The sequence below is a fragment of the Annulohypoxylon truncatum genome (assembly GCF_022578515.1).
Source record: "Annulohypoxylon truncatum strain CBS 140777 unplaced genomic scaffold F4807scaffold_1, whole genome shotgun sequence".
NCBI lineage: Eukaryota > Fungi > Ascomycota > Sordariomycetes > Xylariales > Hypoxylaceae > Annulohypoxylon > Annulohypoxylon truncatum.
In genome coordinates this window covers 948195-965911 of record NW_025953787.1, presented here as the reverse complement: position 1 = coordinate 965911, position 17717 = coordinate 948195, and the positions used below count along the sequence as shown (strand labels likewise).

Sequence of the window (17717 nt, the reverse complement as noted above, 5' to 3'; positions counted from 1 at the left end):
CATCCATACAACGTAGCGCCGATAGTCCCCACTTCGGGTCGTCTCGGCACTCGAAGGATCAAGTCGAGCGATGGGACTTAGACGTCCTAGATTAACGCGGTGAGTCCGAATATGGTCTAATGGCGATGCTGTTCTCACATGTCGATCATGGTATAAATATATATGGTACCAGGTTCGAGAACAGTATTGGTCTTAGCCTCAGCTCCGCATCATGCAGGATTTTCGACACTTCATCAGTAGCGTAGATCAATATCAAGCTTCTGTTTCTTTTAAAACAGGTACCCTTTTAGATCCAAGCTATATTTTACCATACCGGCCTTGAAGAAGCAGTTACGTACCGCAATGGCAAACGCTGGTGAATCAGCAGAGTTACCCATCCTCATCATTGGGGCTGGTAAGGGAACTTAACGAGAGGTTCCCAATATAGTTAGAGTAGGACTAATATATGCTTGCTCCATCTTAGGTATCACTGGACTGGCTATAGCCAATGGACTTCACCAGGTACACCACCCCCCACCCCTTATCAGCCTGGAGTTTAGCAACCGCCAAACTAACAAGACGTGAAAATACTAGAAAGGCATTCCATACATCGTCTTCGACAAAGACCCATCCCTCTCCCCGCGCAATGGGCGGGACTGGGGCATAGCCTGCCACTGGGGCGCGCCGCTCCTGGCCTCGCTCCTCGGCGCCGCGAAATGGAGCCGCGTGAGCTCGACCTTCGTCGACCCGAACCTGCCCGTGAGGCAGTCCGAGCACTTCCCGCTGTACAACGGCGCGACGGGCGAGCTGATCCTCGAGTCGCCCATCCCGAACCTGCACCGCGTGCTGCGCTCGCGCATGCGCGCCCTGCAGGCCGAGGGACTCGACATCCGCTTCGCCAAGAAGCTTTCTGATTTGGAGTACTCGGATGACGGGACGCGCGTGACGGCGCGCTTCGAGGACGGCACCGCGGAAACGGGACGTCTGGTTATCGGCGCGGACGGCAGCCAGAGCAAGGTCCGCAGCCTGCTGTTAGGACAGGAGAAGGCGGCGCTGAAGCGGCTCCCGATCGCGGCGACCTTCGTGACGGCGTCGTTTCCCGCGGCCGAAGCGAAGCGCCTGCGCGCCTCCGCGCACCCCATCATCAACGCGTTCGTGCACCCGCGCGGCATGATGGGCATGTTCGCGATCCTGGACGGCAGCGACGCATCACGTCCGGAGACTTGGCAGTTCGCCTTCTACATCTCGTGGCCGTGCTCCGTCGAGGAGCAGGCCGCCGAGGCCGCGGCGGGCATGGGCGTCCGCGAGCGCCTGCGCCAGGGCAAGGAGAAGAGCCGGGGTTTTGCGGAGCCGCTGAGGAGCTGCTATGAGCTTGTGAGTGATGATAATGATAAGGTGTATTACGTGGCGAACGGGAATTGGGATCCGAGTTTGCCGGAGCACGGGTGGGATAACCAAGGCGGACGCGTGACGCTGGTTGGTGATGCGGCGCATCCGATGACTTATCGTGAGTTGACTTCATGGCCTCTTAGGACTCTCTTTAGATGCTAATTGTAACGTCCCAGATCGCGGGCAAGGCCTGAATCAGTCGCTCGATGACGCCTACAAGTTAGTCGAGCTGCTGACGAAGCCGGAAAACCGGTCTCAGGCCGAACTGATTGACGCCTTCGAGAGCGAAATGCGGCCTCGGGCCGGGGAGGAGGTCCGGCAGAGTGAGAAGAACACGCTTATGCTGCATGACTGGGAAAAAGTCAAACAGAGCCCTCTTCTCCAGAGGGGAGTTGCTTACGGGAGTGAGGGTAAAGGTCACAACATAGCCAACTACCTAGCTAAGTGATCCGGAGACGAACGACGGTGTCGAAGAGGAGCTGACATACGATTCTGTACAACATTCCGCATTGAGTTAGAAATAAGCCACACATGTAGACATATTTATAGACCGCTCTGTCATCACGAGGCGGCCAATCAACGAGTGGTGAAATTGACCTGACTCAGCAAACGAGACATTCACTAAAACCTATGGTTCTCGGACATACCTAGGTTCTGAGGTGAGTGTACACTGTAATAAGACGGCAATTTTTTATTGAAGCAAAACTAACGCATTGCGAAGCGGATGCGTATAGCACACCAAGGTAGGTACTGTACCTACACGAAAAGGGGTATCAAGATCCGATTTCCTAACCCCATGAACGCCATGCCTTATCGCCGAACCACCTAGTCCAATGCAAATCTCACTTTTTTCACCACCTTTTTCTTCTCTGGTTCCTGTACCTTTTTCTTCTTCTTTTTGCCTTTCTTGACCCCAGCTCCGGTATCCTATGCCGAAGTTGGAGTTGCGCCAGCCTTGCTCTTCTTACGCTTGATCTTCGACATTCCCGTTGGTGTCTTCGGCGTCTTCTCTCCCGCCTTCGCATCCTTCTTGTCCGGCTGGGTCAGCGACGAGCTCACCATTGTCGTGTTAAGACTCGGTAGAGCTAAGGTCGGCATCTTGTCCTTGCGTCCTGTCGAGGAGAGGTGGAACTCGCCCGGCTTGCCGGTGATGGGGTTCTCGTCCATGTACTCCCCGCCATACTGCATGTGGATCATGAAGGAATGTTCGGCTAGGCGTGAGTCTACGGCCGACCGGGTGGGTTTCTTAGCCTCCGAAGTGCTGCTCTCTTGCGTATTGGGCATTGGCGTTGTACCCTTCGACTCGAGTGCATGCGCTTTGGCGCTTGTAGTGGCTGATGCAGTGTTGTAACCATGTCCGGTAGACGGCGACCAGGTTCGTGCTTTATCTGCGATTGCAAAACACTTGCTCAGTTTCTCGGTAATCGTAATCTACGTAATCAAGTCAGACATGGGAACTAGCGGAAAGAAGGGACTAATAGAAGGGGCTAATGACCATTGTATGGTTGACAATATCCGAGAATGAAGGTGCCATGTAGATGTGATCCCCCACAAGGTAATAGGCGGCATGGACGATGATCTCGTCCTTAGGTTCGCGCTTACGGCGAGTCTGCTTGTGAATGACCCAAACACCAGTTCCCATGCCGGGCCCGGACTCTGCAGGCTCTTGCGCAACCATGAACTCCAACCCTGTCATTTCTCTTAAACGACCTTCAAACGCCTCGCGCGTATGTATAAGATGGTTCATGTTCTCATTATGAACCGCTTGGTTATAGACGATTGCATTATTCGAAGTACCATCAAAGAACGGAGACGAGGCAAAGTAGAACAGGACTGTATTGGAATGGAGTCCCCCGATCCTCTGTATCTCGAACGGGTCGTGCCATTGAATTTCGTCGAGAGGGATTTCTTTAGGTGCCGCCATTTTCGCGGCTTGGCTGTGACCAGCAGGTCTTGAATGGAAGTTGAAGCTTTGAGAATAAGAATTAGGAATTGAGAACAAAAGCGCGGGTAAATAGAGTGGCCCATGGGGCTGTTTGAGGAAGCTTCTTATCGATAGTGAATGCTATCCGCAGTGGGGCACGTAATTACTTATGTACACTGTAGTCAGGTACATCACCTTCAATTCGCATCCATCCAACGTTCAACCTTTTAACTTCAACCAACTCAAATTCACCAACGGATCTGTATAGCGCCACATCCCAACAACTACCTCACATAACACGGACGATATATACACCTGAGTTCATACGATAGTTCCTGCCCGAGTTCATCAAGTTCGTCGGTCGCGATGGATCTCGTCTCAAGCATTCGCAAGACGGGCTCGCGCGGTGGCGTCAATTTCAATTGGGAGGATGTCGCCAATTCGAATCACCGAGAAAATTATCTCGGTCATAGTTTAAAAGCCCCCGTCGGCCGTTGGGCAAAGGGCAGAGATCTTACTTGGTACGCAAAAGCCGATGCACCGGAATCATCTGGCACGGAGACGGAGCAGGAAAAGACAGAAAGAGAACGAAAGGAAGAGCTCAAGCGAATCAAACAGGCGGAAGAAGACGCTCTGGCCCGTGCATTAGGACTACCTGTTGCCCCTCGAAATACCACGGGCGCGAATGCCGTTAATGTGAGCTCAGGACGAGGCATGGCTGGCGGTAGTGATTCGAACGTTGTGAGGGATGGGGAGGGGCCAATCGACAATAACCATAAGACATCAAAGAAGCATGATGACTCCGAGAGACGCCATCGGAGACGACATAGGAGTAGGAGCCACAGCAGAGAGAGGCGCCGTGATAGGTCACCAAGGAGAGGAGATGATTACTCTACGCACAGATCAAGGGATGATAGAGATGATAGACACGACCGTCGAGGGAGAAGGGATTACAGCGCAGGACGCGACGAGCACAGACATAAAAGAAGCCATCGACGGGAACGTAGTCACGATCGTAGCCCTGAGAGATCCGAGCGAAGAAGGGATGATAAGGAAACTTACAGACCTAGGTCGAGGGACGGACGATCACGACGAAGTGGAAGCCCTGAGCGCTACCGGAGAAGAAGGTCTCCAGACGACCGTCGTTGATGAGTTATGAACCTGAGTACTATCTACCTTCATTGTATGGTTCGGGTTAGTCTACCGCAGAATTTCGCAGCTAGGATGTGCTATGCAATATGGACTGGAGCATAAACATCATAGACGGGGTCTGATTAAGTTGAAAAATTTCTACGAGATATCGAAGAACGAGGAATGGAGGCACAAACACTGGCGGCTTTTACGAATGCGATGCCGTCTGCGATTTTTTAGATGAAGTGATTGTAGCTGTGTATTCTTAGACCTAAATTTGCTTAGGTGGTACTTGCGCATGCATAGGCAGTACTTGAATAAGGGTACTTACGTACCAGGTAATTAGCACGAGCACGGTGTCATAGGGCTGACTTAATACAAATATGGATAGGATTGATGCTTTCCTGAGGCATGTGCTTGTCCCACGATAAGATGCGGAGTTAGTGGAGTTTAGGGGGAAGATTAGCTGCAACGTAGATATGTACCTTGTATTTTTTGGCCCGTCAGTCCCTGTCATCCCTGAGATCTGGGGCGAGACATGCATCACCCAGCAGGAGCTAAGACCAATCAAGATCGAGTCCTCATGTTTTTTCAACTCTACAAGAACATAAACGGTACAAACGCAAGTTTACTTTTTTTTACCTTTGTTCCTGAATCTCGTGCGCGTTACTTTTTTTTCTCTTCTTTTTTTCTTTCTACTTTTCATTCGTAGACGAAAATCATTCGCTCTTCGTACTGTGCATAGTGTTTGTTCCTAGACATTACCTATTATAACGTGCCTAGGCAACATCGGGCGAGCTGACGCACTATACTGGCCCATGCAGCGGTCTCAGCAATTGCCCTTCTAGGATTGGATGACTTTTCAACGTTCAACGGAACACTCGACAACCTTCTTGTTTACCAAACTTCTTACCCGATTTTAATAAATCCTCTCGTTTCGCCCTTTCAACCTACTGCACAATCACATTCTTTTTCCATTTTACCATAATGTCATAAAGGGAAACCTACTCGAGCAAGTGTAATAATGGATTACGGAAGGCTCCGGGCCGCCGCCTTGCGGGATGGAGAGGACGAAGAGGCGGTAACCGTCGACACTCGAGCTCTAATCGACAAGGTTCTAGCAAGATACTCGGGCGAATGGACTACGTTACGAGAACTTATTCAGAATGCTGCCGACGCCCAAGCTACCACCGTAAAGATTAAGTGGGAGACCCTACCTTCGACTCAGATTCCTTTACCAACAACGACAGATCGGTCCGAAATCCTGAAACACATCATCACGAATCATACCCTCCGCCGACTCATCGTACAGAACAATGGCCAGCCATTCACTAAGACCGACTGGGGCCGACTGAAGAGGATCGCAGAGGGTAACCCGGACGAGACCAAGATTGGTGCTTTCGGTGTAGGGTTCTATAGCGTTTTCGCCGACTGCGAGGAGCCATTTGTCAGCTCAGGACAGGAGGCCATGGCCTTCTACTGGAAGGGGAACGCGCTCTTCACAAGAAAGCTACAACTTCCCGAGGACCAATGCAGCCCAGATACCGCCTTCGTCCTAGATTACCGAAACACGACGACCACTTTACCGAATTTATTATCCGTCAGTCAGTTCCTAGCTACAAGTTTGACATTTGTAGCACTCCAGAATATCGAGTTCTGGATAGACGACTACAAGATTCTCCATCTGCAAAAGAAGACTAGCCCTAGTGCCGAGGTTGCTCTATCTAGAGATGTCGAGACAACCACCAAGGAGCGTCTCATGAAGGTTCAGAGTGTGGAACGAGCAAGCGCACAGATTGATGCCTCTTTTATGAGCGCTATCGGATGGAAACCAGAAGTAGCAACAGCAGCAAAAAACGAGGCGTACGGGTTTGGCAGTTCAGAGATGCCATCCCTACGGAGTTTCTTTTCTAGACTGACCGCGAACACATCTACTTCGAAGAGTAGCAAAGCTGCGAGAGAAGAAAAGGCGGCGCAGGAGGCGATATCGGAAGATATAACTGTGCTATCATCAAGTAGCATATTCCTCCGAGTAATAACGGCCGCAATTAAGACATCTGTTTCTGCTAATTTCTCGGCCGAGTTAGAGCGAGCCACCAAAAAACCTCCGCCCAGAGTAACTAAGTTGTCTGTCTTGACGTCCTCGTACGATGAGACGCAGGCTTCGGAGAGTTCTACGGAATCTTCGAACGCTGTCTCAAAGGCTACCGACGTCTTTGCATCTGTGCTCCCAAGCAAGAAAGGCGGACGAATATTCATTGGATTCCCGACTACCCAAACTACCGGCGCAGGTATTCATATTTCAGCACCATCTGTCATCCCTACCGTTGAACGGGAGGCTATCGATCTAAATGCGAGATGGGTTAGAACATGGAACATTGAAATGCTACGGGCTGCTGGCATCGTGACCCGGCTTGCGTTTTCGACCGAGATGGTTGAATTGGAAACTAAGCTGCAAAGGGATGGGATAGTCTCGGGCACCGGCATTACCGCGAAGGAGGTTGCCAAATACATGCCCGAGGCTTTGCACACCCTGAACGCCTTCACATTCGGAGATTCTACCCCAAGCGGCCACGTCTCGCAAATAATCGAAGAAGCATTCTGGACATCTTCTAGGGACCCATTCGTGGATGTTTATAGCAGTCGAGGCGTACTTCCGGCTAACAAGGTCCGGATGGGTACCCCCGACCTTGCCAAGTTTGTCGATGGAATCCCGGTGATTCCTCCCCAACTGGAAGTTATTGGATTCGTTCGGAAATTGATCGATTTTGATCTACTAACGCCCATAACTGTAGATGATGTTAGACTGGAGTTGTCCGGTAAACCTCTCAATAAGGAGCAACTCATCAACTTCATACAGTGGGCTGGGAGGAAGGCTGTTCAGGGAGAGCTTGATCCGCCAAGTAAAGAAAGACTTCTTGATGTTGCAGTAGGACTTGTCGGCGAAGGAGCCGAAGATCGGGGTGGTATTATCGCTCTGGGTAGCATCCAGAACTATCTAAGTCCAAACAAGATCCCGGCCGGCTTACCCGTTCCGCCGTCAACTATCCCTTATGACTTCACTAAGAACTGCAAGTCAGAGGACCTGCAAGCACTAGGCTGGGCATCACTTGATATTGTCCCTTGGCTTCGATTTCTCATCGAGACCAACTCCACGAGACCAGACAGTCAAAATATGACTAAGACACCCGACTTTTCGATCCGAATTCTGACTGTGCTCTCAAAGAGCTGGGACAACCTCAGTCAAAGCTCAAAAGGGACTGTCACCGCGCTGCTCCAGGGCAAGGCTATTATGCCAACCAAATCAGGCATGAAGAAACCGACGGAGTCATTTTTCCAGAGCGTAAAGCTTTTTGACGATCTTCCAACCATCCAAGGATGTTCATCACTAAAGGATAAATTCCTGACCGCCATCGGCGTCAGAAAAACCGTGGACCTGGACACGATTTTCACACGCTTGCTCAATCCTTCAATGGGAGCCGAGGATCCCGGACAAGCAAAATGGAGTCATGTTGAACTTATCAAGTATTTAGCATCGGTACGACAAGACATTCCGATTGATGACCTAAGGAAGCTGAAGGAGTCACGGATATGTCCAGCGGAAGCAGGACAGCCTGGTTTAGAATCAATCACGCCAAGCAAGCAGCTGTACAAGGTCTCCGAGCTCTACGAACCAAAAGCTCCTCTTCGGCCGCTCAACTTGAGGATTATTCAATGGCCAGGTGGAAACTTACGACCTGGAAGCCCCGAAGGAAAGTTTTTGACTGACCTCGGTTTGCGCGCTTACCCATCAGTCGTAGAGCTCGTAGGCATGATGGCCTCCTCGGATCCGACATTAAGGGGCAACGCTATGAATTATTTCATCTCTTACCATCACAGCAACAATTACGCGAATGTCGATATCGGATCGGCTCCCAAAGCCTTTCTTCCTTTGCAGGGGAACCCTAAGCAGCTTGTGCCTCCATCTCAGTGTTATACCAACGAGGCTGCTGCTATCTTAGGTTTCAATATTCTCAAGAAAGATCTCCATCTGCATGCGCCTGTAAGTTGATGGATCATCATTATATTACTCCGCTGAGCATTGTTACTAATTGTTCACTAGAAATTCGGCGTACGCGCGGATCCACCGATTCTTGAATGCGTTGAGCGTCTACTCGCCTCCCCCCCTAAAAATAACCAAGAAGCCGTCTCTCTATTTGGTTACTTCTCAACTCGCCTTAATGAATTGGGTAATATTTCGATCACGAAGCTTCGCGACGCTCCTATCGTACCAATAGTAAGGGGAAATCGACTATCCACTTCCCAAATGTCGACGGGCACGGGGAGCAAAGCCAATCAAACAGTTCACTTGAGCCCTCGTCACTGCTATCTCGGTAGCTCGATATTGTACGGGGAAATTTTCGACTTTGTGGACTTCGGCAGCTCCGCGAACGCGTTTTTATCAGCCTGCGGCTCGAAGACTGAGCCGACCAAATTAGAGATTGCCCAATTAGCTGCAAGTGAGCCAGCCAGACTGCTTAGTATCCTCCAAAGCTCGGAAAAATATCTGAATCTCCTGAAAACCCTAGCTGAGGATATGTCAACCCTGAAGAGAGACAAGGAACTATGGAAGAAGATGAAGTCGTCTCCATTCTTGCTAGCTTTCAAGGAGATTAGCGCTCCTTCTAAGGACAAGTCATCGGAAAACGAAGAAGAAGAAGCATCCATCAGGCAATACCAACTTGCTACTCCAGGTAGCATTGTCATTCTAGATGATTACATTAGTTACCGCATGTTCAAAGATCACTTGATATGTGCACCTGAGGAGGACGTCTTAGAAACCTTCTACATGGCTCTCGGCTCCCAATCACTCTCGGCTATTGTCCGAGTAGATCTTAAGGTCGGGTCGCATAGTGAGAAGCAGGATCTTGCAGTTTGGATTCGGAAACACGTCCTAGAGCGTTCAAAGCTCTTCATTCATGAGTACGCTAGGTACTCGCGAGATGCCATTAAACATGACGCGAAATGGCTTGAGAATAATTTGTCTGTAGAAGCTGTGCGATCCGTTTCGCTTCGGAGATCACTTCGCGAAAGCCAGTCACATACCGAAAAACGGTCGGCGGCAAGTCAGAAAGAGAAGAATGGCTGGGTTCTATACGTCGCGACTGAGCCTGGCCGTCCCGACATGTACCAAGTAGGACATGCAGTATGCCAGCTCATTCTGAATCGACCAAGCCAGCAAGCGTATTTCTTCTTCGAGCCATTCCTCAAGCTCGATTTACTTGATTTGAAAGCTCGTGGGTACAACGTCGATCGTATCCTTAGAGCAAAGGCAGCCGAGGCTAGGATAGCCGAGGAAGAAAGACGTAAGGCCTTAGATGCTGAGCAGGCCAAGATCAAGGAACGAGAAGAGGAATTCAAGAGACATCGTCAGGCTATGGGTATAGAAAGGGAACACCATAACAAGACCCCGCCGATGAAATTGCCTGGTGCATTTGGCTCTCCCGACGAAGATGACAAGGCGCTAGTACCAGCACCATCGCAGGGTAAAAGACCTAGAGGACTATTCTCAACCCTATCTCGAAGGTTCGGCTTCGAAACTTCTGATGAAGCAGACGAGAGCTTGAAGAACATGATGGGTTCAAACCCGGAACCCGTTCAGCTGCCACCGGACGAGGGTTCTAGGTCTGGCAAGAACAACGAGGGCAAGGTGACAAATCCCGCCATCGTCCAGGAGAATCTTCTCAACGCCGTCAAGTCTACCAGAGCACATGATTCATCCCAGCTTTACGCTCCGCCGTCTACCAGAGAAGTCAAGGAACAAGCTACGTATTGTGATGATACTATAGGGAAGGATCTATATTTCGTAGCAGACGCCTCGAACGGGATGCGTGTATTCGTATCCAACCATATCCCGAACTTCAACGCTGCCGATTTCCTTAAAACGAACCATGCAGCTATCAACGCCTTCGCATCTCTCCTCCTAACTGTAGGTGCTGTGTATTCGATTAACAGATCCGCCATACACATCTTTTACGAGCAAGGAGGTAATACGATTGCCTTCAATCGTGCTGGAAGCATCTTCTGCAACCTGCGCTTCTACAACCAACTCCACGGAGATCAACCGGCGTCGGGAGAGGCCAGAGCATCGGCTGCAGTTTGGTGGTGGGTTGTAGTAGCTCACGAGTTAGCTCACAATCTCGTCGGCCCTCATAATGCGGATCACAGCTACTACACGTAAGTATTTCTATCCATTATGTAGATGTTTCTAGGTCATATGCTAACTGCCTATAGCGAATCGTTCATCCAGCAGTACTTCCCGAGGATGATGACGAAGGTGACGGAATTAATGGGGGCAACTATGAGAAGGAGTCAGTCACGACCCGGTTCGTCCTCCAGACAAGTGAACACATTGCCACCGTCACAGAATCCGACCAACCCTTATGCACTATTCGGGGGATCGCCTCAACCGGGTCAATCGGCGATATCCGATCCCTCCACAATTGGCTCGTTCCAGCCAACACCGCCGCCGCCGCCTCCTCCTTATGAACGCTAGAGACTCCATAATCGGCACGGCGGCGCGGTACCTGAACCACCGGTACGTGAACAAGCGCACTTGATTGAGAGATTGACGAACGCGCGTTTCAACGCCTACATGAACGCGGAAATCCTTCCAACGGACTTATCGGACTTAATGGGCTAGAGGCAGCAATGCTTCTCGCCTGTCAAAATCTCGGCGCCGCATGTCATCAGGGAAGGAAGTCCTATTTTACCGTCGATTTTTCTTTCTTTTCTTCCCAAGGCGTTGGGGTTTAGCATCAGGCACAACAGACTTTGCATTACACGGTCGTCACGGTTCCCACGGGACAGTTTTCCACGCTTTTTCTTTTCTCACTCGCTGTATAGTACGTCAGTCAGGATTGCTATAGAGACCGTGGCATACGTATAATGGGTGTGCAATACGAATATGCAAGATTCATGAATTAATAAGGACTTAAGCTTTACTGCGTGAGTGAGTGATAATTGATTCCGTTGATTGTATAGTGTATGGCCTCCAGTTACGTGAATTCGGCTATATCCAGGAGTAGTTCTATAGGTAAGCCCTACTAAGACGAAGTTATCTATGATCCTCTAGTAATTATTAGTATTGATTGGCACGAAGAAAAAAGATGCCTATTATCAAAAAGACTGAGAAGTGAGTATATTATTATACTCGTTTACCAATCCGCCAACGCCGTAGTCAGCTATGCCCTTTTCATATTCCAACAGAACCTAAAGCCAATACCCACTTCCCCCTTTCTAGGCTATAGCAATCCCCGCTCTTCACTCAGTAACCCACCCCTTCCCAGGAACCCTCTTCTGCAAGATCTTCTTCACGGGCAGCGGCCAGCCCAGACCCCCCGTCTTCTCAGCCCTCAGGTACGGCACGACCCAGCACTCCCTCGTCGAGGACGACGTCACAACCTCCTTGATGGGCTTCCCGTAGGTCAGGAGCGGCGTCCCCTTCGCGATACCCGCGAGCTGGGCTCCGGAAACGTCGGTCAGGGCGAGCATCCGCGTCTTGGGTTTAGAAGACCATGAGGAGGAGGAAGAAGGGGAGGCGCGTTGAAGATTCGAGTACACGATGAACTCGGGACACTCCTGCGGGCTGCGGTGCGCAAGGCAGGACGACGGGTGGATGTACACAAGGCCGTCGAGCGGGTCGCGCGAGTCCGCGTTTATGGGTTGGAGGGGAGCGTACGGGACGTCGATGGCGCGGCGCGGCTTGCGGTAGAGTTCCGGCGGCGACGGGGAGAGGTCCGCGCGTATGGCGACTTGGTCGATGAAGCCCGCGGCTACCATCTGCTTCAGGGCCGTGACCTGCTTCGGGCTAGGGCGGTCGAGCTTATCTCTGAAGACCAGGTTCGCAAACGCGGGGATGTCTTTCTGGAGCAGGCTCGTGAGCTGGCGGCGCAGTTTCTGCGCTTCTTGGAGCGATTTGAACAGCACGAAGTGGTCCTTGCACCAGCCCTCCGTAGGATCGTGCGCGAACTCCCCGACCGCTTGCAGGAGTTTCATGGCGTCGGAGCTGTCGTCCAGAGAGCAGAAGTTGCGGTGGACTTCGTTGTATTTCCGTCGCAGTTGGGTCTGCTGGGTTTCTGCGACTACGTCTTGGTTGGTGCGGAAGTCTTGCTCGTTGTCTGTAGATAGAGTTGGTATTACTTGGTTCTCCGGAATAAACACTTGTGCGACAGAAAGTCCCGCGACAAGGGCGACGGTGTAGGGAAGACACTCATGCAAATGTCCAATTAGAAGGATTCGTGCAAATCGAGGTGGCAGCGGGAATTTGGCCATTGTCGAACCGATCTGAGTTACCTGCCCAGTTTCTGTGGTCGCTGAGAGATATTGGAGTAACTTCTCTGCCTTTGTAAGACTCATTCGATCGGGTGGCGTCGGAAAGGGAAAGTTAACTACATGGTGTATCCGCATTGCCTTGAGCTGTAGTACCACACCTTCGATGGGCATTCTCAGCAATTCGGGATCAGCAAACTCAGGGAAGTCCCGTTCAAATACCGCGGAGGAATAGAGCCTGTAGCAATGACCTGGTCCAGTTCGGCCAGCACGTCCAGCTCTCTGGTTTGCGCTAGCTCTGCTAATCCAACTTATCTCATAGCTTTGCACTCCGGTGTCTCTATTGTACTTTCGTTCTTTTGACCTCCCACTATCAAAAACATAACGAATGCCAGGTATAGTCAAACTGGTCTCGGCGATATTAGTTGCAAGTATGATCGCGCGCGAGCCTTCTGGTGGATCATCAAACACACGCATCTGCTCCCTTGTCGGTAGGAGCGAGTATAGCGGAAGAATATGCATCTTCAGAGGCCCCGTTCCAGCTTCGTCCGCAACGTCGAATTCGGCATCATCTTCGGATTCGTTATCTTCCTCATAATCATCAATAAATGGTAGGCCGTCATCGCCATTTGCTACTTCATTAGTTTCGCCAAAGTCGATATCCTCAACTTCCAACGGCGCATCGTTGGCGGATATTCGAACCTTAGGATAGGCAATAGGGTTCAGAGCACCAGCTTCGGTCCTGAGCTTTTTACTCAACCTTTGTATCTCATCGTGCCCGGTAAGAAAGACGAGGAAACTTCCAGGCGGGAGTTTACGATGGCCTCTCATTATCTTCTTGAAAGCTTCATCAACGTAATCATGGCGTGTCTGTCTAGAGAAATGCATAGTAACTGGATGTTGGCGCCCCTCGACGTTGAGAATCGGTGGCGGTAGGGGGAATAATGTCTTGTTTTTTACGAAATCGTCTACCCGTAACGTAGCCGACATAATAATTAATTTCAACGGGGTTATTTTAGCGCCTTCTTGTGACAATTCCTCTCGTAACTTAACAACTCGACTAAGCATTCCAATGAGAATGTCCGTGTTAACACTCCTCTCATGAGCTTCGTCGATGATGACGGCGGAATACTTGCGAAGAGCAATGTCATTGGCAACTTCACGAAGTAGTACGCCATCTGTCATAAACTTCACAGCCGTCTTCTCATCCACTGTGCCCTCGAACCGAATTTGGTATGCAACAGTTTCTGATCGATCGCCAAGTTCTTGTCCGACTCGTTTCGACATACTGACTGCAGCGACTTTTCGTGGCTGTGTCACCCCGATCATTCCGGGTGTGGGCGAGTTAGGAGATCCATAACCGGCTTCAAATAAGAATTGAGGAACCTGAGTCGTTTTTCCTGAACCAGTCGCACCGCATATCAATACCACATTATTGTTGTGGATGGCTTCCATAATCTTTTGCTCCTCGGCCACGACTGGTAACTTGAGTCGTTCTTCTTGAATCTTAGGTGTCCTCTGAACTGAGACACTAAAAGCCTTTCTGCTATTATCCTTCGTCGGAAGTAATTCAAGGGGTAGAGGATCTTGTTCCAGCGGACGCGGTTTGAAATCCTTAGGAACTGTAATATTAAGAACCGAATTACTGCTGTCCACCGGTTGGTAACCAAGAGCCGCATTTCGTTGCCCATGAGCCCAAGCTTTGAAGGCGGAAGATCTCTTCTTCGAACCACCCTCCTCTTCGGACGACTCTTCCTCGCTGCTAGACTCTTGATCTGAAGACTCATCTTCAGCTTCTTCAGATGAATTCTGAGAGTCAGCTGATTCGTGGGCAGAGGCGTCAGAGCTAAAACCATTCCACTCGTCGCCATTACCATTTTGTTGCTCATCTGAATCGTCAGGAGTGAGTTCGGCTTGTATAAGTTGCGGTTTCATGGATAATTTTGATTTTACGCCACCGCGTTTCTGTCTCTTCTGTATGACTGGCCGCCCCTCATCATCGAGCTCCAAGGGACGTTTTAATCCGGATCCCACTGTTACCGCAGGTTTCTCGGGTGGCGCATTATTAGCATCGCTTACACTGGAGCCATTTTGCATCATTCCACCGTTTCGTCCAGTAGAATGACTGATCTTCGATTGCGCCTCGTCATCGTCGTCAAACTCATCGCTTGCCGGGATATGTCTTTCTTCAAAAAGAACATCGTCATGACCTTGATTAATACCAGCTTGCCTCTCCCTGAAAGCACGGCTAAGAGCCTGGCGCTTCGTCTCTTTTCCCTGGCCGAGAGTCCGACTACTTGAGAACAAAGTAGTATCGATCTTATTCTTAGCTAATTCAGCTAACAGAACTCGATTCTCATCCTTCTTGAGCTTGTTTTCGATGTACTTCTCAAGTCGTTTGGCCTTCTTGCCGCTCACTTTGACTTGACCATTCAATTCCTCTCTCAGCTGAGCCCTCTTAGCTTCACGAACTTCTTTCTGGGCGTCTGGGAGTATCTCTAGCGCATTGCTGTCGAGTTGTGGAGGTGCAGCTCCTCCATCTTGGCCGCCATTTTCCTGTGCCTTCTGGCGGGCAAGGACTCTATGTTTTCTCTGCCTCGGTACAAATTTGGGCATTTTTCCCGTTGTTGACGATGAAAACTTAAAGTGATACAAGTATTGAAAGTCAAGGATACTGAAATTTTGACCGCCCGGCAGAATTTCTTCTAGCTGATCAAATCAGGATTAGCGCGGGGTATTCCTTGTCGCCGCTGCGAGCGGGACTCCATAGCCCCACTACGCTAGCCCTACAACCATTAACTAACCTAGACTCTTCAGCTTCGTAAACCTTGGAAGCTGCTTCATACAACAAACAGCTAAGGAGCTCACACAGAAAAGGACCTGTTTCTATCTTATGCTCAACTGCGCAGCATGATGGATGCCTCACGAGTAGTTGAAGAGCCATTCCCGGCCAAGTCAAAAGCAGCTTCCGGACCAATTGACGGGATTCCTACCGAAGCTTCTGTTCTATATTTCTCGGACAAGATACTTCTTACTCTATCTCAAGAAGGTAGACTCTCACAATGGGTAACCCATTTCGAGGCCAGATATTTGATTGGAAATATAATTCTAATTCTATTCTGAAGATTCAAGTACCGCTCTCGGCACCATCATCTGCTTCTGTAGAAATGGCTCTGGCAAATCCCAGTTTGCTACCTATGTCTCACCTAACGCCGAAGACACTCCTTGGCGGTGGTGGGGAAGAACGTGAATCTCTTGCGCAGCTGTACGCCGTTCAGATAGCTAGTCATATTGCAAGACGAGATTCAGACGAGCGTCGCACTCTAGTTGTCGGACTTGGTCTCAAAACACTTAAGCCCGACCGTGAAGCATTCTTCGACGTCCTCGAACTCGTTCAAAAGGTTTTATGATCATCTCAGCATCAATTAAATCTTAAAGACGACATGCAATAGGTATGAGACGAATCAGCGATGAATTCTTTACACAGCAACGACCCTACCACTTGGGGCCAGATTTTTCTTCGCTTCCTCACTTTTCAAGAAGTCGCTTCTCTCCATCTTAAATCTCATCTGACACCCTACGTCCCATTAGCCAAAAGGTCATTTGGGAATGAATCTATACTTACAGTCGCCACAAGATATGGGTTCGTATTTTGCCGGATTCGATTCTGAAGTGCACGAAGGAACAACGCCTTCGACACAGTTGAAATTGAGGCCTGATACACCAGTGAGCAACGCCACGATACGAACAAGTAGAGAATTGATATACCAAAGAAGAAGGGCATTGAAACGCGTTCAACAGGAGACTCATTTGTGACCCTGTGGACGGTAGATTTGTAAATGTCGTTGCATAGACGCATCATAAAATCACCGATATTGACCACAAGGGTTCCCTCAATCGGAGGCGCCTTCGCACACTGTCAGTATTGGTTGGTCCTCAATATCAATATCAATTTCCGCTCACTCTCAACCATTGCCCCTCCTTGGACAATATTTGCAGACCACCGACGCTGTCTTGCCACAAAAGTGTGAACAGCTGTAAATCTGTATGACTTCCCAAACCCACAAAGTTATCCTGGACTTCCTCCTCGGTCCGTGGCGGATAGTAGTTGAAGACGCCGTCGGCTCCGGGATGGGTGATCTTGTCATCCCAATAATCCTCACTTAGGTCTAGAGACAGAGCAAAAATTCTCACCAGTCTTCTCGCGAGAGTGAGACAACTACTCCAATACGCAAGGCAGTCTTTCTTGAAGTCTAGCAGATGAGCTGTCCCTTCCCACTGTAGTTTAGGGTCAGCATATCATCAAGAGCGATATCTAAATGTGAATCAACTTACCACAAAGTCCTCTCCACGGATCCAAGACCTGACCTCAGGGGAAACCTCAGAGATATCCATTGGATGATCCGGATCAAGCTCTGGAGAGTAACGAAATGAGAAAGACTCTCGAACATCGGCGGTCTCGGTACGAGATATCTGGGCCTTGCGATTTCCAAGATACCCATTGTAGTACTTGCTATGCGTCCTGGACTCCAACAAATCTTTCTTCTCCTGGGGTTGCCTCATAAAGTTCAACACTTGCTGTTTGCACCGAGCAATAGTCTCATCCGATATTCCATGGTTCTTAATATAGAAGAAACCGTTGTTGGTTGCAGCTGACCTAAGATCCGCGGCGACACGTTTACGGTCGGATAGCTCGTCGGAAAACATAGGCGCCAGGTCGATTACCGGGATTTCATCCGCCGTGCAGTCTCGGGGTGGGTAGGGGAGCACATCCCGATAAACTGGACCAAGTGCCGTCCGGAGTTCGAGTCTCGTGATCCCTACCATCGTGTTTTCTACGAAATCGGAAATACTCCTCAATGGAAGACTTTGGAAATTGGCCAAGCGTAAATTAAGAAACGATAATGTAATCGAACAGGTTTTTTTTTTATACCTTATAAGTCTCGAAGTTGAATGCTGATGAGGGAGAACTGTCAGATAACTG

The 17717-nt window shown here is 49.9% G+C and overlaps 7 protein-coding genes across 7 annotated transcripts; 4 read left to right on the top strand and 3 right to left on the bottom strand.

Annotated features, from left to right (window-relative positions):
- Positions 1–342: 342 nt before the first annotated feature.
- On the top strand, positions 343–1816 carry F4807DRAFT_455268 (FAD/NAD(P)-binding domain-containing protein; the record flags this gene model as incomplete). Its single annotated transcript, XM_048000687.1, has 4 exons — positions 343–394; positions 464–501; positions 574–1486; positions 1545–1816. The coding sequence occupies 4 exons, from the start codon at positions 343–345 to the stop codon at positions 1814–1816; spliced, it is 1275 nt and encodes a 424-aa protein (XP_047859337.1).
- A 479-nt stretch (positions 1817–2295) lies between these two features.
- On the bottom strand, positions 2296–3292 carry F4807DRAFT_455267 (MED6-domain-containing protein; the record flags this gene model as incomplete). The annotated part of the gene is made up of 2 exons (XM_048000686.1): positions 2296–2799; positions 2864–3292. 2 exons carry the CDS (start codon positions 3290–3292, stop codon positions 2296–2298), a joined length of 933 nt encoding a protein of 310 aa, XP_047859336.1.
- Positions 3293–3504: 212 nt separating this feature from the next.
- Positions 3505–4925, top strand: F4807DRAFT_404651 (uncharacterized protein). Its single transcript, XM_047996143.1, has one exon. The coding sequence runs from the start codon at positions 3659–3661 to the stop codon at positions 4439–4441; it is 783 nt and encodes a 260-aa protein (XP_047859335.1). The 5' UTR covers positions 3505–3658; the 3' UTR covers positions 4442–4925.
- A 130-nt stretch (positions 4926–5055) lies between these two features.
- Positions 5056–11411, top strand: F4807DRAFT_404646 (uncharacterized protein). Its single transcript, XM_047996142.1, has 3 exons — positions 5056–8465; positions 8526–10639; positions 10697–11411. The coding sequence occupies exons 1-3, from the start codon at positions 5448–5450 to the stop codon at positions 10956–10958; spliced, it is 5394 nt and encodes a 1797-aa protein (XP_047859334.1). The 5' UTR covers positions 5056–5447; the 3' UTR covers positions 10959–11411.
- An 8-nt stretch (positions 11412–11419) lies between these two features.
- On the bottom strand, positions 11420–15389 carry F4807DRAFT_404642 (P-loop containing nucleoside triphosphate hydrolase protein). The gene has a single exon (XM_047996141.1). It carries the CDS (start codon positions 15347–15349, stop codon positions 11726–11728), a length of 3624 nt encoding a protein of 1207 aa, XP_047859333.1. The 5' UTR covers positions 15350–15389; the 3' UTR covers positions 11420–11725.
- Positions 15390–15544: 155 nt separating this feature from the next.
- F4807DRAFT_404641 (uncharacterized protein) lies at positions 15545–16702 on the top strand. Its single transcript, XM_047996140.1, has one exon. The coding sequence runs from the start codon at positions 15796–15798 to the stop codon at positions 16141–16143; it is 348 nt and encodes a 115-aa protein (XP_047859332.1). The 5' UTR covers positions 15545–15795; the 3' UTR covers positions 16144–16702.
- Positions 16213–17560, bottom strand: F4807DRAFT_455262 (Clavaminate synthase-like protein; the record flags this gene model as incomplete). Its single annotated transcript, XM_048000685.1, has 5 exons — positions 16213–16310; positions 16359–16448; positions 16502–16640; positions 16697–17011; positions 17069–17560. 5 exons carry the CDS (start codon positions 17558–17560, stop codon positions 16213–16215), a joined length of 1134 nt encoding a protein of 377 aa, XP_047859331.1.
- Between the last annotated feature and the right edge of the window lie 157 nt (positions 17561–17717).

Coding starts and splice junctions, on each gene's coding strand:
- F4807DRAFT_404651 (XM_047996143.1), top strand. CDS start 3,659: ATGGATCTCGTCTCAAGCATTCGCAAGACGGGCTCGCGCGGTGGCGTC.
- F4807DRAFT_404646 (XM_047996142.1), top strand. CDS start 5,448: ATGGATTACGGAAGGCTCCGGGCCGCCGCCTTGCGGGATGGAGAGGAC. Junction 8,466..8,525: donor ATCTCCATCTGCATGCGCCT/GTAAGTTGATGG, acceptor ATTGTTCACTAG/AAATTCGGCGTACGCGCGGA. Junction 10,640..10,696: donor GCGGATCACAGCTACTACAC/GTAAGTATTTCT, acceptor AACTGCCTATAG/CGAATCGTTCATCCAGCAGT.
- F4807DRAFT_404642 (XM_047996141.1), bottom strand. CDS start 15,349: ATGCCCAAATTTGTACCGAGGCAGAGAAAACATAGAGTCCTTGCCCGC.
- F4807DRAFT_404641 (XM_047996140.1), top strand. CDS start 15,796: ATGGGTAACCCATTTCGAGGCCAGATATTTGATTGGAAATATAATTCT.